General features: G+C 40.0%; 1 protein-coding gene and 1 long non-coding RNA gene across 3 annotated transcripts in view; one reads left to right on the top strand and one right to left on the bottom strand.

The window, feature by feature from the left end:
• FBXW12 (F-box and WD repeat domain containing 12) overlaps positions 1-15,030 on the top strand; it is a 28,003-nt gene extending 12,973 nt beyond the window's left edge. Inside the window, 6 exon segments of the mRNA XM_077822204.1 lie at positions 157-321; positions 2,476-2,683; positions 3,670-3,851; positions 3,935-4,062; positions 12,062-12,221; positions 12,223-15,030. Of these exon segments, the coding sequence (XP_077678330.1) occupies positions 157-321; positions 2,476-2,683; positions 3,670-3,851; positions 3,935-4,062; positions 12,062-12,221; positions 12,223-12,252 (873 nt within the window). The 3' untranslated portion in view covers positions 12,253-15,030.
• The window catches only part of LOC144267849 (uncharacterized), a 30,114-nt gene extending 10,660 nt beyond the window's left edge, over positions 1-19,454 (bottom strand). Inside the window, exons 1-4 of one of the 2 annotated variants that reach the window (XR_013346682.1) lie at positions 19,372-19,454; positions 18,286-18,377; positions 13,833-13,906; positions 8,024-8,151 (exon numbers count right to left, since the gene is read on the bottom strand). This is a non-coding gene — a long non-coding RNA (uncharacterized LOC144267849). Of the gene's footprint in view, positions 1-8,023; positions 13,907-18,285; positions 18,378-19,371 lie in introns of both variants that reach the window. The other variant, XR_013346681.1, reaches the window with a different exon arrangement.
• Positions 19,455-27,564: the final 8,110 nt, after the last annotated feature.

Here is a 27,564-nt window from a genome sequence, read left to right as displayed (position 1 = left end):
TCAAGCCTGGTGCTGATAGTACCACTCGAAGTTTAAATTCAAATGAGACAAAAATGCTTGATGTCATGAGCACGAAACCTTCAGATTCATATAAATTCTTTTTTTACAGAAGCTGGGATGTAACCATGTTTCTTACTCATCTTTTCTTTATTGTAGGTGGCTACTGCAGGAGGTGCTATCTATACGTTAGAAGTTCCTAATCTAAATCAGGTTTCATGTATTGCAGCATTTCAAAACTCTAGCATTGATTTATTACTTTGTTCACCGGACAAGCAATGGCTAGTTGCTGGATCTACTGAGAATGCAAATACATTTCCAAAGGTACATTATGCTTCACATAAAATTGGGAGCTGCATTTAAATATAGGGTCTCTACAACGTTTTAATATAGTGTCTTGCCTTCCTCTTGGATCTATTGGCATATCTTACTGACTAATGGACTCAGCAGCATTTATATACACTAGAACAATCTCTATCTCAAAGTAGGAAAATATTTATTCTTCCTTTGTTAGAATATTTTCCTAATTCACATAAAGAATTTGCCCTTCCTGAACGAAGTGCTCAATGTATTTTATCCCATAAATCTTAATGGCATTACACATAATTTATAATGCACCTTTCTCTGTTACAAAACACTCTGCTTGTAATGCAACAGGCTGAATTTGAATATCTAAAATGTTGCATTATATTTTTTGTGGTGCAATTAGAGCCTATGTAGCAATTTTCCATATCTGCTAATAACTAATGTGAAAATTAGAAAAATAAAAATACTGTAGAACCTTTGCTGGAAGAGTAAACAAATAACTTGTTCTCAGTATTGGGCATCTGACGCACCTAGTGGGGTTACTGTCAAGCTCTTGATCTTTACAGAATGAGAAATCTTACAACTGAATTTCCTTGCTAACGGATAGGTTCAGTTAAATTCCAACAAGACACTTTTTTCATCGGAATTTGTTCATTTGTCAAAACCTAAATGGTGTTTTTGGAGAGGGGTAGATTTTGACAAATTTATATTGGACTCCTGCCTGGTTTTCTGCCAGCTTGCCTATGCGGACTTCCCTGGATTCAGGACCCTATATCTTCCAGGCCAGTTACTTCCCTCTATTGCCCAGCTTCTGAGAGCCCTGGCTGTAACAGGAGCTTGTGAATCAACACTCCCAGTCAGTTCACCAGGTAGGCTATAGAGGACCCAAGAACTCTGGCAGATGCAGACAAACTGACCATTATTTTCAGTTTCACTGCTGCCCACCACTAAATAGCAGGAGTGAAACTGACAAGATGAGTAACTTGACCAGAATCTGGTCAATTTCACAACTGTTATTCAGTGATGGGCAGCAGTGAGACAATCATTACTTTCCTTAGCAGCTGTCAGGGTTTCTGGGGTCCCCATCTCCACTGCAGCCTACTAGATGGGCAGCCAGGGATCCTAGGGAGCACATTTCATTTTGGAAACACCATGTTTCAGTGTTTCTGAAACAAAATAATGTGGGATTTCAGTTCTGTGAAAATTTGAGGTTTTGGCATTTTTGCCCCAATTCCGGATACATTTTTGCAGAAAATGTTTCCCAACCAGCTTTGAATTCACCCTAGACTCGTATTTGTATAAGAGATATTCTACCATAAATTAGATAACTTGAGCAACAACAAAGTTTCAACCGCCCTTGACAGATCAGATTATGTTTTAGAATGGACACTGAAAAGTTTACTAGAAACACCTCACAAAATAATAAACCAAGCCACAAGTCATTTGTGATCCTTCTTCGTGCAGAAAGTTCCACTTTCGGCAGTACTCTGCTAGCATCCAACACCCCCTACACCCTTTCCACATGCACATTTTAGCACAACTGCCTCTTGGACAAAAGGAAAGTGGAATGGAATAGCAGAGAATGCTGTCATTAAACATTCAGATACACTGGCAGAGCTGTGTAAGCAATCCAGCTCAGTCTATGGGCAGCTCTACGCTACTGGGCTAAATGGACCTAAGTTACGCAACTCCAGCTATGTGAATAATGTAGCTGGAGTCAACGTACCTTAGGTTGACTTATTGCGGTGTCTACACTGCACTTGGTCGACGGGAGAAACTCTCTCATCGACTTACCTTACGCTTCTGGTTCCAGTGGAGTCTACGGGAGAGCGATCAGTGGTTGATTTAGCGGGTTTTCACTAGACCCGCTAAATTGACCCTTGGTGGATCGATCACTGGCTGTCAACCCCCTGCTAAATGGAGGCAAGCTCTAAGGCTCAGCTATGCCAGGTCCTATCCCATACTTTCACAAGCATCAAACTCACATTTTTCATTAAGACTGTGATGACTTTTAATAAACCATCGAAAGATAAACTTCAATAAATCTGATTTAGCAAAAAGCTTTTCTTTATGGAAAAAATCCTTAGCAAGAATTATGAAGTCTTTAAGGTTTTTTCATAGATGGCACTGCAGACTGAATAGTATATTTGTCTTTGTTTTTCCCTACACCAGATGTTTTATACAGATTGCTTGATTAACCCAGTGGATGAACCACCCGTATCTAGTTCTATGCCTGTCAACAATTGTGCTGTTGTCTGCTGGTTACCAAAAGCACCAGCAAGAATAGCAGTAATGCACCAAGATCGCATGGCTGTTCAAAGGAACATCACAGTGTTTGATCTAGCTGTCAAAAAGTCTAAATATAAAACGGAAGTTCTAGGTATGTTTTGATAACTATTGCCTATAAACACTTCATAGCAGAGAAATAATTTTATTCCATTTGTGGTTTTGTTTTTTTCAGTAGTAATCACAAATGTCTACTATTATAGTTCAGGATACAAAACTCTTTCCAAAACATTTTATTGTGGGGATGGAATTTTCTATACTTGGTCTCTCAAGATTTTTTTTAAATGTGGGTAAAATCCATTGTTACTTGTTATAGGAGACTGGAAAAAATAAGTTGCATTTGTTGCAGCTGTTCTTCAGAAACTATGCTAACTGGCTTCTGGTTGCAGTTTGAGGTGTTCGAAATTGATCTGTAAAGCTGTGCATAGCTTGTGTCCTTACTGAAGCCAACAATTTCCCTATGTACTGTCCCAGCAGTCAAGCTCAGCTAGGGCACACCGACACACATATCTAGGACTACTCAACTCTGGAAACAATCACTAGCACTGCTCCAACAGAGCCAGCTGACCATTGGGGTATAGTGGCAGGCCCCCCTTTGTTCTCAAGAAGTTACTTAAGGAGTAGAGAGAGGTTCCCCCCCCCCCCCCCGTATCCCTTGCAGAATGCAAAAGGATAAGAGGCTAAATTAAAATATACACACACAGTCCCTAGTGGTTAAAAGTGATTTCCAAAGTCAAGGGACCCTCATCGAAAACACAAAGCCTGCAGCCCCTTATGTAAAAATAGGGCTCCTGTTCAACTGCTTCTCCTGACTATGTAGCTCTATCACAAAGAGAGGGAGACCTATCATGGGATGGTAGAGGTAGATCATGGAAAAGAACATTGATATCATGCTCATAATAAGGAGGCCCAAGCTGTCTGGGCACCAGAGAAGGGGTTTCTTTTTAAAAATAGATATATTGCTATAGATATATATATCTAAACTCTTTATACTGCAGATTGTAATAGAAGTGATTTTAGAGTTGAAATGTAATCTTTGAAGTATGTGTGTTTACAAGTACTGTATTTTCTTTATAAAAGCTCAACAGATTGCAAGTTTCACACTGCCACAAAGCACTTGGCCTACAACAATTCTCATGGAAGGGCACGGAACAGAAACAATTCTTCTAGGATGTGGATCAAACTTGAAACTATATTCAATTTTTGGGACTCAATTAGAAGCTTTCCAGCATCACAACAATACAATCACTTCAATATGGGTGGTATGTGCCTCAACTGTTTAGTACTAATTTTTTTTGCATTTTTTACTGTACTTTAACTACAGTATTTTATTTTAAATTGGAAGGATTCTTTTCACGTTGTCACATCATCTTTGGATCTCTCACTCCGTGTTTACACATGGAAAAAAGTAAACAAAATCTCTTCACTGACAAGTCGCTATTACTTACTAGGGGGAACCCACAGATGGTCAAGGTAAGAAAGCTCAATTGGTAACTAGATAAACCTAGCAAGTTGTGATATAAATCAAGCCTTTGTTTATTATATGATTAATTTTCTTCCACTTACAAAAACATGTGAATAACTCAATACATTGACAGCTGAACTGACATTGGCAATCGACACGAGGCAGATTTTCTTTGAAGACAGCAGCAGTGACCCCCCCCCCCCCCCCCATATCAAACCAAAATGACCTTTTTCGGAATAAATTACCCTGCTGTTCAAACAGCTGTGGAAGATACATCACCTTCAGTCATTCAAGCCTTTTTATATGTAAAAAATTTTCTAGTGAACTGAGCATGTGGTTCTTGTATTTTGCATAGTATTCTTTTGTAAAGTCAATTTCTGCTGTAAACCATCTGTCAAAGTCACACCTTTATTTTTCAGTAAGTAGTATCTATGTTTTGAGAAGCTGCAGTGTAATGGAGTTTAAACTCCAGGCAGAGCTTATGCAACATACTGCCAAGGCAATATTCAGGCTCTCCTCCTGCCACACTCTGAAAGTTTAGGGTACCTAAGTGCTTTGGGCTGCTAGATTAAAATAATATTGTTTTTAAAGTTTAAACATATTAATTGTAAAACTAGCTCCCTGTTAAAAGGCTTTCAATTTAACTTGTTCTGTTCACAATTTTTCCCGCAACAGGGGCTTTACAGATGTGGCCTGTGACAACATCAGCATCGTAGGTGTGGTAGCTGAAAGTGACGAAACAAGTATTTTAAGAGCATATTCCTTTAACCTGTAAATGGAGAAACATTTAATAATCCTTCATTTTAGCTGCAGTTGTGGGTGTTTCTTAGCTAGAGGTGTTCACAAAGCTTATCACAGTATATTGCTCAAAGGGAACACCCCCCTTTGAATAGAAGAGATGCTGATGAGCACCATGAAGCTAGGTCCCCTCACTCAGAAACCATCAGCTGTGGGGTCAAGTAAAAGCCTGTGTGGTAGCCATAAAAATGCTACCACCACGTAGCATATATACTGAAGTTTAACCATAACGTCTAGAGATCATACCTAAGTTGTACTTCATATAGTACAATTGTGGAATAAAAATAGTCCTTTAAAATACACTAATTTCAGTGATGCCACAGCTATTTATATTATAGCCTTTAGAATGCAGTATCTCAATAAGTAAACTTCACTTTCCATTATGAAACACTTACCCTAAATAAAGAGTCATACAACAGTTTGAAATTTATTGGCTTTGCAACAAAGTACAATTAGGCTCATGGGAAATACTCAATACATGCTTTAATGCAAAAAAATAGAGGAAGGAAACAATTCTTGAACCTGATTCTGTCAATATAGCGTGGTTCAGTGCAACATCTCCTGGCATGGTGTTTTATCCAGAAGATGTATGATACTCTGTGAAGTACTGAAGTACATACTAACTACCCCTAAGTAACATAGCAGGAGACATCTTTTCCACCCCTGCAAGATTTAGACCAACATGAAGTCTTGAAAAAAGTATGTAACTCTGCTATACATTTATATTGCAATGGTGTAGTCACAGAACAGTTTGTTCTTTCACACATCTACAGGAAAGGACCCCTATACTTCCTTCCATTGCTTGTGATTCATTCAACATTATTTGTTTTTAAGCTGGCTGCAAGTCTTCCCTTAAGAAAACCATTTTAGATGTTTAATCATGGATAAAGAGTTTTAAAGCTTGATTTTATTCATCTTATAGAAAATTTGAGTTGTCATTAGGAACCTGAGACTTTCATAAGCATTGAGTACTTTGAGAAGAGGTACATCCCTCACTCCTAATATCATTAAAAGTCACCTGAATTAATATACCTTAACTCTCTCATTCAGTGCTGGAAAATCTTAGCTAATCTTGAAAGGCAGGAGAGAGAGACTCTTACCATATTACATCACTCACTTTTACTAAAAGAGCAAATAGTGTGTTCTGTTTGTCCTCAAAAGCAACACTATACTGCTACAACCTTGAGGTTAGTACTGTACATGGGTTGTCAGAATGAGTCTGCTGCTGCCACACTTACTTTCATTAAAACTTATCAAATATGTTTGGCTTACACCAGTTTTTTCTTCACATATCAAAGCTGCAGAAGTTTAGACTGAGCCAAAATGGTCCTGTTGTAATAATAAAGCCCTAAGAAAGGCAGCAGGTTGTATAGTTAACTCCTTGTGAGCAAAATCCCTGCCCTAAAACTATGCAACCTACTACCTCTTCCTAGGAGCCCACTGTTTCTTCTGCAGTTCTTCTATTTAGCAGCTGCACTGTGAAATCAGCTGTTAACTTTTATTGCAGTTTCTTTTGACTTTGTTTTCAGACATACATATACTGTGACATTTTACATTCATTTATATTTCCAGATAACCTCAGCTTTATTTCACTATATTTGGTAATAAGTCAGGAATGGTGGATCAGTTACAGAAGTTGTCTCTAGACTAAAAACCTTGATGACTGATATACTGCTTCAGATTCACCTTAATTAAGTCCACTACCACTTGTTCAGTCAGAACAGCCCCTAAAATTAATCACTTATCAGGTAGCTCCTTCTCCCACGCAATAAACGAGTCAGGGTTTAACCATTTTAGGCAGTGAAAGAACAAGTTTGAGCCTATGCCATTTAAAAAATAAAATGTAACCAGCTCAGATTTATTGGGTAAAGAAAACCTTCTGAGGCTCATAACCCACTAGGATGAGTAAAACAGGCATCAGGGGATCATAGCCATCCTACACTCTGATGGGGATTACCCTCCCATTTAGTAAGGTGCAAAGAAAAAGTGGAGAACCACTAACAATCTCACTCCCTAGCTTTGGGGTGGGGGAGAAGAAGTGGAGAGAGACAGTGAAATGTTTATACAAGATAGTACTGCTGAAGTCATTTTCTCACAAATCAGTTTACAGGCTACATGCTATCAGGGCACCCATGAATTTTGAAACTTGTGTGTGACTGTCTGACCACTTTAAGTCAAGATTAGTGATGTAACAGAACACATTTGAAAGACCATTTGTATATAAACAGATCACTCACCTTTGAAAAAAAATTCAGCACAGTAGCCAAATCCAATGTTAGGGTGTGCCACATTAGCATTTAGTGCTATAAATCCAGCCACTCAAATCACCTGAAAGTCCACTCACCAACTGTAAACTCAGGATGCTCAACTAGCATGCAAAAGAACTGCAGATTTTTTTTTACTCCTCGGGGAAGGCAATAGATTGTATAGTTATCTCCTGAACAGGGTAAAATAACTACCCTACAACTATACAATCTACTACCTCACTCCAATAGAGAAATTTGTACTTAACAGTCCTAGTTTCAGGAAATATAGCTTAGCTACACAGCTATTCAGCTTTGAACAAGTTGTATCTTATGGCACCAATTACCACTACTAGTATTTTGCTTAATTAGAAATGCAACAGTTTTAGTTTTTAAATTACCCCATGCAATATACAGTTAAGATGAAATCTATTCTTCCATACCTGTGTTTCTCCCCTAAAGAGAATTAAAAAAAAAAAATCTAACTTGAAAATCAGAATGGTAAAGAAACTGACTTTCCTGGGATAAACAAATCCAGACATACATATCAACTCTGCTATGCTACAGAAATGTATTTCCTCTGCCCACAAGCCCTTTGACCTAGAGAAGGTCTGAAGAACTGGACAATAAACTTTAAAGCGAAAGATCTGACATTGCTGATTTTCTGCTGCTTTAGGAAAGACAGTAGATTGTATAGTTATCTCCCAGTTGTGGGTATGACCCTAAAACTATACAACCTACTACCTCATCCCACAGTGCAGGCATCTTCTTAGTTCAGATGTAGAGGGAATGTTGTTTTACTAAAGACAAGTTAGCTACAAGACAGCATCTATATTATACATAACAGTTTACTAGAGAGAAAGCTTCCCCATGCAACAAGTTACTTAGAAAGATTTTGATCTCAGACTTTTTTAAAAATTATACCAACCATTGGGGCTCTCAAGACTTCACCACTGGATAGACAGCAAGATGCAGAGCAAGAAAGGTATCTAAAACTCAATTTTCTTTTAAAAATGGGTTAAATTACAATCTTCTTCCATAGATGTAATCTCAAATCTGAAAGTAGAACAAAGACAGTATCAGAAATCTTACATACAGACCTACATCACTTATTCCTCTTGTGAATTAATAGTAACAGTGAAACCTAAATACCATGGCTTTCTTCAGCCAATGTTTCTAGTTGTACCAGTGTAAGGGCTTAATGCCTATAAACTAGACCAAATACAAAATGTAATACCATGAACTACCAGTGTTTTAAACTGATTTAGTGTATGGCAGTTAAATGCTAACTTTAAATCTAACAGTACAAAAGTGCTACTTTGCAGTATATCAGTCAGCAAATTGTTACCGCAGATCTTAGATTAACTTCTTGGGGGCAGAGACTACCTTGATGTACAGCATGCAGCACAATACTGCTTTGATCCTGATTGGGCCCCTCTAGGCTCTACAATATGAATTCAACTTGTTTCTCCAAAAACAACTTAAAATGTACTTAACTTTTAAAAAAGTTAACAAGATGTACTAATTCAGTCGGATGTAAATTTAAAGGCAGTTTCCACACTAGCATCCGATGAAGTGAGCTGTAGCTCACGAAAGCTTATGCTCAAATAAATTTGTTAGTCTCTAAAGTGCCACAAGTACTCCTTTTCTTTTTACTAGCACTTCAGTTGACTATGATCCTGAACAGGGCGGGGTGGGGACGGGACCTAAATCTAAGCGTGGGCCAGGCAGATACGTATGATTTAGAATCCACTCCTTGGCAAAGGTAGCTTGAAAGCAGGGAATGGGGAGGAAAGCTGATTTATACTTGGAAAAATAATTAACAGCCTGAAATAAGTATTTAGCAGTGAAGCTTTCTAAACAGTTCAAATACTATGCATGTACTAGATTTTCTTCACAATTCTACTTTAAGATTCTCAGACAAGTCTTCAAACAAAGCCTTAATACAACCAGTGATCCAGTGCATTTACACACAAACGGATGACATTATTCCTTCATGAACAGCAAACAAAAGCAAAAAAATGTTTCCAAAATTCTTCAATTCTGTACCTTCATTTGTACAAAATACTGACAATGAATTTTAGTGGATTGCTTTTAAGATTCTGCCATGGATTAGCATAAACCCCAGACCTGCTTTCATGAACCTTATGCCTATCATAATTTAATTTTTTTAAGTATTTCATTGCACAGATGGGCATAAGCTGTTGGTCCTAATTCCCAAAACAGAAATAAATTTGAACAGTAGCATTGGAACAAGATCAGAAGCTATTATACAGATTTGGCACAAACTTATTTAGATTAGCTCAGGGTAGGCAAAGATCCTGGAGTCAGATATGAAATAAAAAAAAATACGTGCAGAAAGACTAAAAATCTTTTCATGAGATTCTTTGCTTTTCCATATGAGTTTTCACTAGCAAAGCAGAGAGCTGTGCAAAGGTAACTCATATCCAAGACACAGAGTCTCCTGATGTCTTCTCTGTGCAGTGCGGTGAACTATGTCAGATTAAGCCAAACAGGTGTAACCCAAAACTGTTCCTCTATCACTCACTGAGACAGTGAATCCAGTGGGTTTAATGAAATCCAAGATGCATAACAAATCTGCAAAAGCACAGGTCTAAATTTCTACACTACACCCTTAAAATCCAAAGTTATTTATAGTTTTAAATGTGTCTAAAATTGTCTGTAACAAGTGTTTACATGGCAGCAACATAGCATACCAAAAACACAAAGTATAAAAAGACAGTAAAACTGCATTACTAGAAGCCCATTGCTCTAACTCTCATACATAAAGTAGATTGCTTTTAAGAATTGTTTTTGGAAGTTTATATTGTAAATGTTGTTGAAACCAGTGTGGCTTTTTCATAATTTTGAATTACAGAGGTTAAGACAACATATTGGAAACCATAAAAAGCATGCAAGGCTCTGCCTTAGTTTTACTTCTGAAGCTACAAAATTCCCATATTAACTTGTTACAAGAAATTGGTAGGCTGCAAATCATTTCCCCTCTCCATCACCTTTTCCATCACTAGACTAGCTTGCTGTTCCTCAATATACAAGTGCCTGCAGTTGCTTTCAACTCAATGTAAGAAAACACATTTCCCCCATACAGGCACTTTTTGGTATTAAGTTTAAGAGCAGACAAACCATACCTGAACAAGGATGTAATGAAATTAAACTCTACTAACCCTGTTTTATCTTTCTAATATAGTACTTTTATAGTGCAGTCTGTCATAGGGTCTTAAAACATTTTAATGAAATCTCAAATACCAGTTTGAGTACGTTCAGTCCTCATTTTACCAATGAGGAAGATGTCACTGGTCATCATACAGCACGCCAGAGTGGGAAGCAGACTCAGTGTGACTCCAGGTCTTATAGTCTGTCCATCAGATTATGCTTAAAGATAATGGCTGTTGATTACATGCTGCAATAACTAGATGGTCAGGCTACCGTCACTCATTTTCTTCACTGTTTTGAGCTATAAATTTAATCCAACATATCTCAGCGCTCACTTCCATCCGAATGGAAAAAGCATCCTATGTTTGTTACATTATCCAGTTGTGAAAATAAATATGCATCACTCAAGATATTGAAGTCCATTTTTTCAAAATGATTGAAAATGGGTTTCTGCGGCCTTTAAATCTTAATAAAGTTTATTCTTAATGAAAAAAACCTGTCTTTTGGACTATAATTTATAAACAGGTATCTGAAGTTATTTAAAGGTTTTCTCTGCTTTCTAGAAGCCCAGCACCTTTTAATCCTCTGATGGGTGAAGTTGTGGATTAATTCTCAGTTTTTATTCCAAAAAAGTTTCTATAAATTCCAATTTCTTTTTCCTAGGGAGAAACTTAGAATTTACTATTCCTGACTGGAACTACTGTGGTATTTTTATAGAGCAGTGCAATACAGAATTGATGACTTCCTCTTCCCCGAACTAGATGAAAGAATTAAATAGAGAATTTTTGTATTTTGGAAGTTTAGCAAACATAGCTTCCAGAAAATGACCACATTTTAAAATATCTCAAGAAGTTTTATAGCAGATGTCTTTATGTATGTTTATAAAATGCAGGCAGACTAAGAACCCACTGGAACAAAATTAAAGTTCTAAAAAAAGAATAATCAGGTGTTTGGAATTTCAATTTGTATTTTTACAGTTAGTGGTTACCTCAGCTTGAGATGCACAAGTAGTAAATGCCTACAGTACAAGCAGTCACACCTGTAAGTTTTGCAGTCTACAGTCAATTAGTGATTGTCACATTTAGTTATAGTATATCTTAAATTCACTGAAATTAGTGAAATGCAAGTTCCACATGTCTTAATCTTCAACTACAGAAGTGAAGAAGTATGGTACTGTACTGAATAAGCAAGATAAAATTGATTCATTTATATTTTCATATAGGACCAACAGGGTACAAAGGGCAAGTTTACTGCTCATTACTCTGCTCCAATGGGAGTTGTCTGTGGTCACCAGGTGCTGCTTCTCCCCTGCATACAACTTCACCAGGTGGTGATCCAGGACCATCTACCAAAGTACCAGACCTCCCCATTCCAGCTGCAGTAGTCAGCAGAAATGAATTCAGGGCATCCTAGTCTCCACCAGACTAGCAGGATTCCCTATAGAGGACAGAGGTCTAAGCTTCCAATCCGGGCTTTAATTTCAGTCCCAAATCTCCTGTAGAGAAGTAGCAGCTCTACAGTACATTAAAACCTCAGAGTTAAACACCAGAGTTATGAACTGACCAGTCACCCACACTCCTCATTTGCACACTTCTGGTTCCAATCAGGCAGAAGCAGAGGGAGGGAAAAGCAACTACAATGCAGTACACTGTGTTAAATGTAAACAACTAAAAAAATAAAGGGAAAACTGCATTTTTCTTCTGCATAATACAGTTTCAAAGCAGTATTAAGTCAATGTTCAGTTGTAAGCTTGAAAGAACCCTAACGTTTTGTTCCTTTACTAACATTTCAGAGTAATGAACAGCCTCCATTCCCGAGGTGTTCATAGCTACAGTAGAACCCGAGTTGGGCTACCTACAAATCCAGCCACTCTTCCCAATGCTGCTGGGACCCATTTGTACACCAGGTCCCACCTGACTACCTTCAGATTGCTTCTGTTATTATTGGGTCTTTTTCTTTTTTTTTTTTTTTAAAAACATGTGATCATCATTCTGCAACTATTTTTCACTGAGCTTTCAGAATGCATTTAAAATTCTAATACGCTATAATATACTGACTAACCTGTGTGGGGAATTGTTCATGACCATTATGAGACTTGCTAAAATGTGTAGGCTTAAGTTTTAAAAAGATGAATTATTTGCTTATATGTTAGTTCTCTTTTGTTTGATCTGTGTCTTACTACATTACAACATAAGACACAAATAGCTCATGCCCACTAACACATTCTCCAACTGTGAAAGAAGGGAAACTGGCCCCAGGAAATGGTTGCTAGTGGATTTTCGTCTATTACAATTCTGGAGATGACAAGGTATACAAATTTGCGAGAAAAAGTTCTAGTGAAGTTCCATTTCATCTTATCTAGGTCCTTGGAATGGTGACACTGCTCTGTTTCCATATTCAATTTTCAACTCAGGAGTAGCAGTTACTAAAGATGACTGAGCAGTCCTTGTAGGAGCTTACCAGCAAACTATAAAAACCCGTTAGCTGTGAGACGGATACAGCTTTAATACACTACAAAATGACAGACTATTCTGATCCAAATTTTCTCTAAAGGCAAAGGAATAAAAATTTTAACTCTGCAAGACAGCACACAACCATAGTTGTAGGCAACCTGTTAAAGTACAAGTTTCTCAATTTAAATCAAAGCTCCAATACTTTTTTTTTTTTTTTGGAAAATACAAAGGAGAAAACTGAAGATTCTAAGCAATGGTGGGAAAATTTTCAATAACTTTTTAAAACTTAAATTTTTATTTGCAAGGTGCTAGTTCTTTACTTTCATCCCATTTTATAGTCAAACTACTGAAGTAGAGGGTTTTTTTACTTGTTTAATGATTTTTCTTATAAATTTTAAACTTAAAATGGTCATCTATACTGAACACATGTCCAGGGTCACTAATATCCTCACTGTAAAAGCATCAGAAACAAACAAAATCAGCAAGTAGCCCCAGCTAAATTTGCAGCTACTCCACCTTCTGATACAGTATATTGAACTTCCACAAATCAAGAAAGCTAAAATGCCCTGACAAGGATATACTTTATCAGAGTTTGCAATTTGAAATTAAGGGGACTTAGGCAATGAAGGGTGCAATTTTCAGAGCACAACTATGGGCTTTCGTGCCTAAACTTAGGCTTGCTTTTTTTTTTTTTTTTTTAAATGTACTGAAAGTCTAAACTTTGTTAACACAGACCATTTTGCTTTGTAGGAACAGAGTTTACGCCATTAGGAGAAGAACTGAATAAAAATAGTTTTAGCCCTCAATAATCCAAACATACTTAACTTTAAGCCTGAATAGTCCCACTAAAGACAACTGGACTATACATGGTGAATATAGTTATGTATTTACTTCAGTGTTTACAAGATCAGAACAATAATTTTCACTTTTTTGCTGTAGTTAATTTTGTACTACTCAAAATACTCTGCAACTAGTGGCTCCTTACAATATTTATAATGTAGCATATGAATTTTAAATTTCAATAGCACAAGTTTTCAAATGGATTTACAAAGACTAAATCTGATTTAAATCAATGGTTCAAAGTGACTGTATCAAAGCATTTTACATTACCTCTAATTTCAGTAAATGATTGCAAACAGGAATATCAGATATTGAGGTCTGTGTTTTTAAGAACTGAGAGGTACCTAGACATGTTTGGAGATAAAAGATTTACAAAAACAAAATTAGAAAGTGACTACCGCCTACTGTCACCAACAAACTTTAAAAAGCTGTTAACTTCAGTGTATTACTTCTAGGGTAGTAAACAATCTGCTATAGATTGTTATAGTAAACAGCATGCTATAGATCAAATCTCTTCAGACAAGATGATACATTAACATAAATATCGGTAATAACTTAATGTACAAGTGATAGTGCTATGGTCAGAAAAGTACACAACACACCCTGATGCCCAAATATTTGTTTAGTTTACTTAAAGACAATATAATCGAGATTTGAACAAAGAATCTTGGAGTCCTGCCTTCTAATCAAACAGCTCTGCCAGTAACTTGCTGTGTAACTTTCAAGTCATTTAATCTGTATTTCATTCTACCATCTGTAAAACAGATGCAAGTGTTTACCTTCCTCCAGAGGTTGAAACTGTTTTACATACATGAAGGGCCCTGAGGCCATAGATTTGTCAAGCAACACAACAGTAAGCCTGCAAGCAGCAATCTAGTTTTATCTGCTGTATCAAAGTCACCAGCTACTCCTAACTCCAAGACCATAAACTACTGAAGGTAGGTTATGTGTACAGCAAAAAAACCAATTAGATATCAGGTTGAGCATGCAGTGCTGATGCTGGAACAAACATTTTAACCTGGAAACAAAAATGTTTGACATAACTGAAATAAAAGTATAGAACAAAGCACTGTTTCTTCTAACTACAACCACTCCGAACTGTTGCCCAACTTTTACATAAACATTGCTGATCTCACCAGCTTTTCGAATCAACTGCTCTAGTAATACAGTCTTCCACTGAACAGAAGTTTGCCATTTCCTTTTTTAGTTAGCTGAAGAACTACAGCATTCTGAATGACTGTATTTCACAGAACAATTAGAGTGCCAGTTATTTATTTCCCCTGAAATGTCTGTTTCATAATGCATGTGTTTCCATTATGATATTATGTACTCCCAGGATGGGGAATGTTTACTTTATCATATCAAGTATCAATTGTTTACTTCTGATATTTAATTCCCCACCTGATATGCTTTTCAGAGGGTGGCTTATTAAGAGAGAAATTTAATAAAAGGAAAAGCATAAGTTGGACTTATGCCTGAATCAAAATTAAGGTGTCATTCTTTTAAAAGACAAGATGTCCACATACATCCTTGTTTTCCTACTTCATTCCCTTGTGTTTTTCTGTGAGGATTAACACCCAAGACAAATAGTTGATTTGTTCCCATTAACAGAGCAGTTGTCTCACTCCTATGTTAATTTCAGGTGTCAATATAAACTGATTAAAGGACTGAATAATTAAAGGTTTAACAAACTGTGGGTTTGAATAGAGACTGGGAGTGGCTGGGTCATTACACATATTGACTATTTCTCCATGTTAAGTATCCTCACACCTTCTTAAAAAGAACAGGAGTACTTGTGGCACCTTAGAGACTAACAAATTTATTAGAGCATAAGCTTTCGTGGGCTACAGCCCACTTCATCGGATGCATGCAGTGGAAAATACAATAGGACGATTTTATATACACAGAAAATGAAACAATGTGTGTTACCATACACACTGCAACGAGAGTGATCCAATGAAGTAAGGTGTAGCTCACGAAAGCTTATGCTCAAATAAATTGGTTAGTCTCTAAGGTGCCACAAGTACTCCTTTTCAGTTAAGGTGAGTTATTACCAACGGGAGAGAAAAAAACCTTTTGTAGTGATAATCAAGATGGGCCTTTTCCAGCTGTTGACAAGAATGTCTGAGGTACAGTAGGGGGGAAAATAAACATGGGGAAATAGTTTCACTTTGTGTAATGACACATCCACTCCCAGTCTTTATTCAAGCCTAATTTAATGGTGTCCAGTTTGCAAATTAATTCCAATTCAGCAGTCACTCGTTGGAGTCTGATTTTGAAGCTTTTTGTTGTAATATTGTGACTTTTAGGTCTGTAATCGAATGACCAGAGAGACTGAAGTGTTCTCCGACTTGTTTTTGAATGTTATAATTCTTGATATCTGATTTGTGTCCATTTATTCTTTTACATAGAGATTGTCCGGTTTGGCCAATGTACATGGCAGAGGGGCACCTTCTTGTCAACTGTCTAAATGGGCCATCTTGATTTTCACTACAAAAGTTTTTTTCCTCCTGCTGATAATAGCTCATCTTAATTAGCCTCTTACTCCACCTTTTAATGTTCTCTATATGTATCTCTATCTCCTTACTATATGTTCCATTCTATGCATCCGATGAAGTGGACTGTAGCCCACAAAAGCTTATCCTCAAATTTGTTAATCTCTAAGGTGCCACAAGTACTCCTGTTCTTTTTGCGGATACAGACTAACACGGCTGCTACTCTGATTCTCTGGAGACTATAGCTAAACAAGCCTACACCGAAATTAAAGCCTACACCATCAATATATAAAATGTTATGACAAACAGATCAAGCCAAATTTGATTATAGGAACCATTTATTAGAGATCTGTTAAAGTGAAGTCCCATTTACTAAAAACTCTGGATTTTTTCCTATATCTTGGGATTTTAAGACACATTCACCTCTACTGTAAAGAATTAGAAGTTCAATAAAAATAAAATCATTAAATGCTTTCTGAAGTACAAAAAAAAATAGTAATTCTGATCAACAAATGCTATATCAAACCCCCAGCAGAATTTGATCCTATTTTTCCATGATCAATTTTATTCTTTAGGCACTAAATGTACATTTATATCCTAGTTAGATTCTTTTAAAAAAAGATCTAACTAGCAAATTTTTAGCATTTTATTTATTTCTCATGATACTTCCTGGGTAAGAGCAAATCTTTCTAATAGATCTAAGAATATAATTTTTAGAGAGAAATGAGTTATAAATGAGGGTAAGTGGCTATGATGACCTTGAGTCAGAGGGAATTAGTTTACACTTACTATAGATTAAAAAACCTTAGAGACAGTTGAACATTAAGCAGTGCAAGAAAATCATTAGTAGTATATTAATAGCATACACCACAACTTTAAGGATTTTATAGTAATACAAGGTAATGGCAAGACCTACTTGGGTACAATGTTGTTTTGCGCTCTAGCCTTTAACAGACTAAAATTTAACTGACAACTACTAGCCAGGATGAAAGTTAACCTGTGCCACCGCAGCTCCTGCAACAGCTACATAACATTTATGTATTTAAATGTGAATCAGTCAACTTCTTTTTTAACAACACAATTTAGTCTCTCTCTGACTTTACCTTTCTCTCCTACTAGCTTCACAGATGCATAGAGTCCAAGATCCGAAGGGACTTTTGTGATCATGTAGTCTGACTCCCTGTTAGTTGCAGGCTATAGAATTTCCCCTGCAAAAATTCCTAGAGTATTTTTTTTTTAAATCCAATCTTGATTTAAAAATTGCCAGTAATGGAGAATCCATCACAACCCTTGGTAAATATTTTCTACTTTTAAATTACCCTCACTGTCACTTCCAGTCAGAATTTATCTAGCTTCAACTTCCAGCCATTGGTGTTATATATAACTTTTTCTGTAGACTGAGAAGTCCATCATCAAGTATTTATTCCTGATGTAGATATTTACAGATTAATCAAGTCAATTTCCACACTATCCCACCCTCAGTTAAAAAACAGAAACAAAAATTCGATACTCCATTTGCCTCTCTGAATTTATCCTCATCAGCATTTCCACCAACCTACTCATGCACAGGGCTTCCAAAATTTATTAGACACCTATTTACCAAAAGACAATTAAAATGAAGAGTCCAATTTTCAAGTACAGTATCCAGGTGAAGAACCAAGCTCCCACTAGCTGGTCTCTGAATTCCCACCAGTGTACTTCCTCGGTACTCTGCTCCTGGGCTCAATATTTTGTAGCCTCTGGGCAATAGGTGTCTGATAAACTTGAAACTCTGCCTTCCCCCAGCTGCAGGAAAGGAAAAAGGAACATTAGTGCATTTATCAGTCTTATAATTGCAGTATCACACATGTCATTGTCATCAGTTAACACTTGCTCCTGAATAAATCAGAATTACATTGGCAGCTCTTCTCTCTACAGCTGAACATAATCCAAACGTTTGTTTTATGAAAATTACAGCAGCCAGTATAAGTACTAGATTGTATGATAAGCACTGGTAACTATATTACAGCAATACATAACACAACTGATTATTCCCAATCTAGAATGTATTATCATCCCTATCTGTGTTAGATATAAGCAGCTATGCATAATAGCTGCAACCTAGACATACTTCAAAATGCTAGTGCTTAAATATACAACACAAGCGCCTTGCACTTTGCGCTTTATTAAGCATGGAATTCATTCTGCAAACAGAAACACCTTTTTTTCTTCAAGGAGCCTTTACTTACTCCATCAGGTCTGTTTTAAAGCCGGGTCACAGTTGTCAATACTCTGCAGGTCGTAGCAGCAGTTTCAAAGCTTCAAACGTTTTTGGTCAAATCTGTTGAAGCCGAACCAAGAGATAAAGCGCATTAACAGTCCGTTACCTGTTCAAAGGGCACTGCAGCGTGAAAACCTTCGGTGAAGTGAGTTACATTCGCTTCCCCAGTCACTTCATCTCATCGGGGCTTATTAGCTGCGAACTGCCCATCCCACCCACAGCATCCTCCTGCCGCACCACAGCCGCCTGACGCTTGCGACTTCGGCCAAGGGCACCGGGGATGCCGGGTTTCCCGGCGGCCCCGCAGAGCAGCGGGAGCTGGGGCTCACCTGCCTCCCCGCGCCATTAAGGAGGCATAACTGAGAGTCTCCCCGAGAAGGGCCGGCAGCCGAGCGGGGGTGGGCGGCTCACGCCACCGATCGCTCCGGTCCGGCCGCTGAGGAACCAGTAGCTCCTCTTGTCCGGAGGGTTTCGGGGGGAAGAGAGCACCCCTCCCCGCCAAGGTCTCCCCTGCCCACAAACATGATAGCGGAAGTGACGTTACCAGCCCCTAGTAGCCCCCGCAGCCTATCACTCATGGGAACGGAAACCATATAGCGAATCAGCAGCGCCCAAGGGCGGCACTTCCGGGGCTTCATGTTAGTCTGAGAAGGGGGGGGAGGTGAAAAAACCTTAAATGCAAAAACACGTGAGCGGAGGGAGATGGTTGAAAGTCCCCACCCGCGGCGGCCGCGGCAGCAGCGCCATGGAAGAGCGCGGCCGCGGCGCCCCCGGGAAGGAGCCATGGTGCAGCCCGCCCCACGCACGCGGTCCCGCACCACAGGCAGCCGCCAGAAGAGGACACGGTCCAGTCGCCGCTTCCTACCGAGCAGGCAGTCGCTAGGGCGAGCTCGGCGGGCAGCCAGCACCGCCCCTCAGCCAGTAGGGAGCCGCACCGCTTCCCCTGCAGGCCCCAGGCCTCTCTGGCCGCCGGGAAGCCCCCATTCGCCCTAGGGCCTGAAGCCTCTAGCCGGGCGCTGCCCTGCGAGCCATGGCGGCGCTGCAGCCCCATTACCTGCTGCAGGCTGACCCGGAGCGGCGCCCAGGACCCGGATAGAGTCGCTCGTCGCAGCTGCCCTGTGGCCGCTCGTCGCGATGCATCACGGGAAGGGGGGCAATATCGCGTCGCCCCGCTCATTGGAGAAGAGGGCGGCAGGCACCGCCCCCGTTACGTTGCCGGGGGTGGTAGAGCGAGCCGTCCCTCACCGGAGATTCTCCACTCTCATTGGACCGAAGACCGGCTGACACCGCCTTTGTCGAGGAGGCTGGTCTCCCATTGGAGGAGAGCCCCGCCGCACACTTGCCCACTACCTAACTGGAAGAGGGACGAGGGTGGCTCCAGCCCCCGCGCCCGCCGCCGAAACTCGGAGGAGGAGCCGAGTTCTCGAATCGCGGCACGCGGCTTCAGCTCCTGTTCCCTTCCCGCTCCGGGAGCCAAAGGGGCCGGAGCTCAGACCCTCCCTCGTGGGGGAGCGGGGTGGGGCTCGCTCGCGCGCGCTCTCTCGCTCTGTCTCAGTCGCACACAATGCGGGGAAGGGGGGATTTGCATTCCGCACCCTGCTGGAGGCAGAGCAAATCCAGTCCTGGGAGCTGCCCTTCTCCAGGGATGCTGGGACCATTTGTATAGTGGGGGTGCTGAGAGCCATGGAACCAAATAAACCCTATATATAATGGAAACCATGTCAAGCCCAGGGGTGCGGGAGCATGTCCCACGCCCCTAGGTCCCATCCCTATGTCCCAGTTCTTCCAAGACAGTCTGTGTGCCGTCTCTCATCATGTTGAGTTGCCCTGTTAAGAGCCGGGTAATTGGGATCATGAGGCACGCTCTCTTTAGCCGAGAGCACCTTGCACTCACTTGGGGAAACAAGACATAAGCGTCACAGTTCTGAGACTAATAAAAAGGTATTTTCACTGTCTAGCATGAGTGTCCCGGGATCTACTGTTCTGTAAAATCTGTGGCCCTGAATTCCTCCACCTTTGTACGTTCAGAACATGTGTTCATAACCAGAACGGCAGGATTTGTCCTTCGGAGGAAAAAGGAACATTAGTCCATTTCATCAGTCTTATGATCAGCCTTGGTCCAACCTACAGAGCTGGCTCCCAATAATCCAAGCCTTTAATCCAAAAATCAGTTTGAGAAACGGGAATGATTGTATTTTAAATTGGCTTGTGCAAAGAGTAAGTTGTATGCTGATGTGCAGCCCTGCCATTAAAGACAGGTTTCAGAGTAACAGCCGTGTTAGTCTGTATTCGCAAAAAGAAAAGGAGTACTTGTGGCACCTTAGAGACTAACGAATTTATTTGAGCATGAGCTTTCGTGAGCTACAGCTCACTTCATCAGATGCATACCGTGGAAACTGCAGCAGACTTTATATATACACAGAGAATATGAAACAATACCTCCTCCCACCCCACTGTCCTGCTGGTAATAGCTTATCTAAAAGCCATTTCCAGCACAAATCCAGGTTTTCTCACCCTCCACCCCCCCACACAAATTCACTCTCCTGCTGGTGATAGCCCATCCAAAGTGACAACTCTTTACACAATGTGCATGATAATGAAGTTAGGCCATTTCCTGCACAAATCCAGGTTCTCTCACTCCCTCACCCATTAAAGTAGTTCAAAACAGGAAGAGGAGCTGCCATCACAGGTCTCACTGCTATGGGGTGATGCTGTGTTGCATCATTCTGTATAATGGCAAGAAGAGGAAAATGGGGTCAGAGAAAAAATATATTCTGAGAGAAGTTAACGACTCCAGCAGCCTTGCAAACGTGCACGGGCACGTACATCCGTGGAGTGTACAGCGCTAGGTAGGGCCACACCCCTCATCCACCACCACTCTATTCTATATATGTAGGGCCCTACCAAATTCACAGCCATGAAAAACACATCATGAACCATGAAATCTGTTCTTTTGTGTGCTTTTACGCTATACTATACATCAGAGGTCCCCAACCTTTCTGATGCAATAGCATATTCTTGTTCCCAGAAAAGTGTGGTGGGCACTGGACAACATGCTGCCGAAATGCTGCAGAGAAGCAGCCTCATCACGAAGTGTCGCTGCCGAGAAGCGGCAACGCCAAGAAGCTTCTGGGCGGCATTTCGGCGGCTGGTTGTCCGGCGGCCGTGCATCTCGGCAGCGGGTTGTCCGGTGGAAGCGCTCCCTTGTCAGTAGGCGGGCGCACATAAATGCCCTGGTAGGCACCATGGCGCCCGCGGGCACCGCGTTGGGGACCCCTGCTATACATATTTCACAGGGAAACCAGTGTTTCTCAAATTAGGGGCCCTGACCTAAAAGTAAGTTGCAGGGGGGTCACAAGGTTATTTTAGTTAAGATCGTGGTATTGCCACCCTTACTTCTGTGCTGTCTTCAGAGCTGGGCGGCCTGAGCACAGCAGCTGCTGGTCTAGGGCCCAACTCTGAAGGCAGCACCCTGTCATCAGCAGCACAGAAGTAAGGGTGGAAATACCATACCATGCCACCCTTACTTCTGCGTTGCTGCTGGCGGCAGCTCTGCCTTCATACTTTCCCTCTCGGAAGCACAGAGTCCAAGTTAGCAAAATCTTTTAATAAAAGGAGGGAAGTAACTAAGCATTAATTTGGGAAAACACCACAACTAGGGTTCATAAACATAAACCATGAGCAACAGACCCACCCCGAAGTAAGTTGGGCAGTGTCCTTTTCCCCTCAGGTTCTTAAGTCCAGCAACCCAAAAGTCCCTTTAACATTCCCGTCCCTTCTCTGTACCCCACTCACAGTTGCTGTCCTTGGCCAGTGCAGCCCCAGAGTTCAGAGGTTTATCTGTAAAGTTCACCTACCCCGTGCAGAGGAGGTGGTAAGGAGGCACCTTACACACAGGCAGTCGCTCATCACCCCAACAGCTGATTGTCACGCCTCTCAACAGGGCTCTGCTCTGGTCCTCTTTGCTAGCCACTCACCAAGATGGCCCCACTTAACACAGCTCTCAGTGATTTCAGCTGTTAGTGGGAAAGCCTCACTGCTAGTGCACACTAGGCAATCTCTTGCAATAAACACACTGTCCCAAAGTAGATCTAATCCTTAAACCTAGGTATCAGTGATTTCAGCTCCAAAGAGTACAATACTCTCAACTGAATCTAAATTAGCTCATTTATTATACCATAACAAATCAACTGAGATCCATAACTCTTCCCACTCATTAAGCTTTGGAATGCATGGTCCCTGTCTACCAAGTGCCATTCAGCTGAGGAAGAGTCCCTCCATCAGGGTATGCCAGGTACGGCTCTGCTGCCCTCGGTTCACACAACAAGGATAACAACGCTTTATTACTCCTGCCCCAATAACAAGCAGACTGGGGATCTAGCACCAGCCACAAATGATCATTTGGGCAAGCAATCCCACCATGCTGAGCACCTAGGCAGGGTGGGTGTGTCCATGCAAACAAGATCAGCTCAAGTCTTTTTCCACAGCTCACCACTAGATGTCAAGGGAGAGATCATTCAGACTCTGCTTACATTTGTATAAGCATGAATTTTGTTGAAGTTTGGATTTTAGGACACAAATGCTCATATAAATAAAATGACTTGTTGAGCATATTTTCCTTTCTCTGTCAAGGTTCATGTCTGACAGCCCTCATATTGGAATGTAGATAGTGATGAGAGGCAAGGGAGGAAGCTTAAAAAGAAGGGGCTGCTGCATTTTTCACAAGAGTCTGCGGGGGAGGGGTTGTTTGTTTGTTTGTTTGTCATCCCAGCTTGGAGTTTCAAGGTAAAACTTTCAAAAGTGCCTACGTGGCTTAGACTCCTAAGTCCCACTGAAAGTCAACTACATTGAAAATGTTACTGATTGCCAAATAATTTCAGGATATGTCATGGCTAATTTCTCAGTTGGAGCAGAAGCTCTGGATCTGGAACAGTTTGCCTCATTTCTTCATGTGACTGCAATATTCTGAATCACAAGCTTTCAAGGTGTGTGAATTGTATTAAACACAATTCACACACCTAACTATAAACTTCTGATATTTTGTTTCTCTCACTAATACAACCGGGCAGAATATTTTTCTCACAGATTTGCCCCGCTGTTTAGACCTGCATTAACCCCCTGAATTCTAGCATATGCCATGTCTTTTTTTGCATGTTTCTGGAATTGGAAGAGAATGAAGAATTATGTCCTGAGACCTGTGGAAAGTGGTATAACTCCCTCTGGTGAGATTAAGATGATAGTATCTTAATGAAAGATAGGACTTGATCTTCAATAGAAAAGGCTGGTAATTCAGATACTTTTCTCACTGACATCATGGCTGTGAAGAGGGTAACTTTTAGTTTTGATAAATATAGTTATTAATTGAAATAGTTCAGATGTTGACTTTAACAGAGTTTGCAGAACTGTATTTAAGTTCCATGTTGAAAATCTGTGGCTGATGTGTGGATTCAGGAGAGTCATGCTTTGAGAAATTTGGAAACCCAGTGTTATGATGGCAAGGTATGATCTTGCTTTATGGGCTGTGAAAATATTGTACAATGAAGCTGCATGAACTAACCATGAACTAACTAACAAGGAACTCCTTGCCTGAGGAGGTTGTGAAGGCTAGGACTATAACAGGGTTTAAAAGAGAACTGGATAAATTCATGGAGGCTAAGTCCATTAATGGCTATTAGCCAGGATGGGTAAGGAATGGTGTCCCTAGCCTCTGTTTGTCAGAGGGTGGAGATGGATGGCAGGCACTGATCATTACCTGTTAGGTTCACTCCCTCTGGGGCAGCTGGCATTGGCCACTGTTGGTAGACAGGATACTGGGCTGGATGGACCTTTGGTCTGACCCAGTATGGCCATTCTTATGTTCTTATGTTCTTAAGCTTTACTTTGCTCTTGGAACTTTAGGGTATTGTGAATTTTGGCAGCATTTGTTTGCACACTGTTCTCTCTGCACACACACACACACCCCATACTTGAATTTTATCCAAATTCTAGCATATGGTTTTAAACTAGATTGTTTCCTAGGTAACATGGATGTGTTGCTGACTTGATCAGAGTAGCTTTTCCACTGACTAGATGCCCAAAAAGCTACAATTGAAGACTAAAGCCATATTGGTTAAAAAACTGACCTTGTTTAGAGAAGAAGTGAAGGCAGCTATACAAAATTAAAAAATAATAAATAGCAAATGGAAGAAATTGGAAGTTGATAGTAATGAATATAAATCAGAAGATAGGAATAGTAGAAAACTAATAAGGGAAGCAAAGGAACAGAAGGAGAAATTGATGTCTAGCAGTGTTAAGGACAACAAGAAGGTATTTTTAAAGTATATTTGGAACAAAATGAATCCTGACAACGGTGTTAGTCCATTACTATAGGGAAATAGTACATTTATCAATAATAATGCAGAAAAGACAGAAGCGTTCAATAAATATTTCTGTTCTGTATTTGGGAAAAAAACAGATGGATGTAATCTCATCATATGATGATGGTAACATGCTTTCCATTTCACTAGTATCTCAGGAGTATGTTAAACAACAGCTACTAAAGTTAGACATTTTTAAATCCCCAGATCCAGATAAACTTGCATCCAAGAGTTTAAAAGAGCTGGCTGAGGAGCTCACCGGACCATTAATGTTTATTTTCAATAAGTCTTCTGGAACTTCCCTGGTGTTCTAAGACTGGAAGAAAGCTAAAGTTGTGATAATACTTTAAAAAGAGTAAAATAGGATGACCCAGGTAATTGTAAGTCTGTCAGCCAGACATCAAGCCCAGGCCAGTGAATGGAGCAGCTGATATGGGACTTGATTAATAAAGAAGTAAAGAAGAGTAATATAATTAATGCCAATCAACATGAGTTTATGGAAAATGAATGCATTCAAACTAGATTTTTTTATGAGATTACAAGTTTGGTTGATAAAGGTAATATTGTTGATGTAATATACTTGGACTTCTGCAAGGCATTTGACTTCATGCCACCTAACATTTTTATTGAAAAACTAGAGCGATATAAAATGCATACAGCATACATTAAAGGGATTAAAAGCTTGCTAACTGATAGGTCTCAAAATGTAATTGTTATATGGAGAATCATCATTAAGCAGTGTGTTTCTAGTGGGGTCCTCCAGAGATTGTTCTTGGCCCTATGCAATTTAAAATTTTTATCAGTGACCTGGAAGAACGTAAAATCATCATTGTTCAAGTTTGCAAATGACATAAAAATTGGGGGAGTGGTAAATAAGGAAGACGAGAGGCCATTAATACAAAGCTATCTAGATTTCTTGGTAAACTAAGTGCAAACAAATAATATGTGTTTTAATACAGCTAAATGTATGCATCTAAGGATAAAAAATGTAGGCCATACTTACAGGATGGTGGACTCTATCCTGGTAAGCAGTGACTCTGAAAAGGATTTGGGGGTTAGGGTGGATAATCAGTGGAACATGAGCCCCCAGTGCAACACTGTGGCTTAAAGGGCTCATATGATCCGTGGATGCGTAAGAAGGGGAATCTCAACTAGGAGTTGAGAAGTTATTTGACTTCTGTATTTGGCACTGGTGCAACCACTGCTGGAGTACTGTGTCCACTTCTGCCATCCACATTTTAGGAAGGATGTTGAAAAATTGGGGATGGTTCAGAAAAGAATTATTAAAGGATTAGAAAGCATGCCTTATAGTGATAGACTCAAAGAGCTTAATCTATTTAGCTTAACACAGAGAAGGTTAAGGAGTGACTTGATTACAGTCTATAAGTACTTATATGAGGAACAAATATTTAATAATGGGCCGTTTAATCTAACAGAGAAAGGTATAACATGATCCAATGGCTGGAAGTTGAAGCTAGACACATTCAGATTAGAAATAAGGTGTACATTTTTAACTGTGAGAGTAATTCAGCCTTCGAACAATTACCAAGGGCTGTGATGGATTCTCCATCATTGACAATTTTTAAATCAAGATGGGATGTTTTTCTAAAAGATCTGCTCTAGGAATTATTTTAGGGGAATTCTATGACCTGTATTATATAGGAAGTCAGTCTAGATTATCACATGGGTCCCTTCTGGCCTTGAAATCTATGACGTCCCATGTAGTCATCAGGAAGTTTTGGGAGTATGTTGAGAATAGAGCCCTGTGAAAGCAGATCTTCTCAGACTGGGAGCTTTTCTGGTTTTCTCACTCATAAGTGTATCTGAAAATAAGGGTCTCTCTTGGACCAGTCATGAAGATAAATGCTATAATTATGTGTAATACATATTTTAAGCAGTGACATGGTATCTATGTTCTGTGCCCCTCAATTTTCTGTAAGATCATTAGGCTCAACAAAGGCAGTCCCTGGGAAAACATGTAGATGCAGCTGGAGTCTCATGAATCTTTGTAAGTGCTTTTCCAGCTTTTAGAACTTTAGGAAAGAAATCAATGATCAATTTTTGGGAGATCAACTTAATCAGACTTGTTCCTAGGAATATTATAGTATTCCATATTCTGTATGTTGCATCTCTTCTATTTAGCGAAGAAATCTCACTCTTTTTTGACTATACGCTGATTGAAAGAGGAGTGGAATGCTTACATTCAGTTTAACTGGTAGAGGGCAAATGTTTCCCTTTCTTTCTGGTTTTAGAGTACTTTTCATCGTTTGATCTTGTCCTTTGAGTTTTGTCTGGTCTTTATGACCTTTCTAACTCATTTAATACAATTTCCCTTGGAAACCGTGGCCTGGGTCTCATTATCTAACCTTTCTGATTCATCTTCTTTTCAGAGGAGAATGAGTCAGGAAGCATGGAGGTGGAAGAGCAGTGATAGTGTATCTTGGTTTGTCAGTTTTATCATTCTCTTTTATTAGGCTCTGTGCATGAGAGGAGAGAGGAGCTAGAACTGAGGTACCAGTAGGATTTTTTTGTGTCTGTCTCTTTGTTTGGGTACAAGTAGAGAAACTGACAATATATTTGTCAGCCACAGAAAGGGAAAAGAGGGTCTGTGCCTGGGTTTTAATGAGCAAAGCAATAATTCACCTAGGAAATTATTTGTATGATAAGTGGGAGAGGGCAGAGGCCTGTGGGGTTGCTGTCTTCGCCATGCGGATGGGAGGCATTGCTCTGCATGCAGCTGGAAGGCCGCTCCCAGTTCTGCCTTTCACTGAGCTTCAGCCCCAATGTCAGTGGGAACGGTATCTCCAACTCCACTCCTATCCCCAGGCTCCCAGCCTGATGGATTGCCTTGGGCCAAGTACGATAATGCCAGAGGCAGTGACAGTGGGATC

Source organism: Eretmochelys imbricata, chromosome 7 (genome assembly GCF_965152235.1).
Source record: "Eretmochelys imbricata isolate rEreImb1 chromosome 7, rEreImb1.hap1, whole genome shotgun sequence".
Taxonomy (NCBI): Eukaryota; Metazoa; Chordata; order Testudines; family Cheloniidae; genus Eretmochelys; species Eretmochelys imbricata.
The sequence above is the reverse complement of the archived record's forward strand: the minus strand, read 5'-3'. Positions and strand labels throughout refer to the sequence as shown.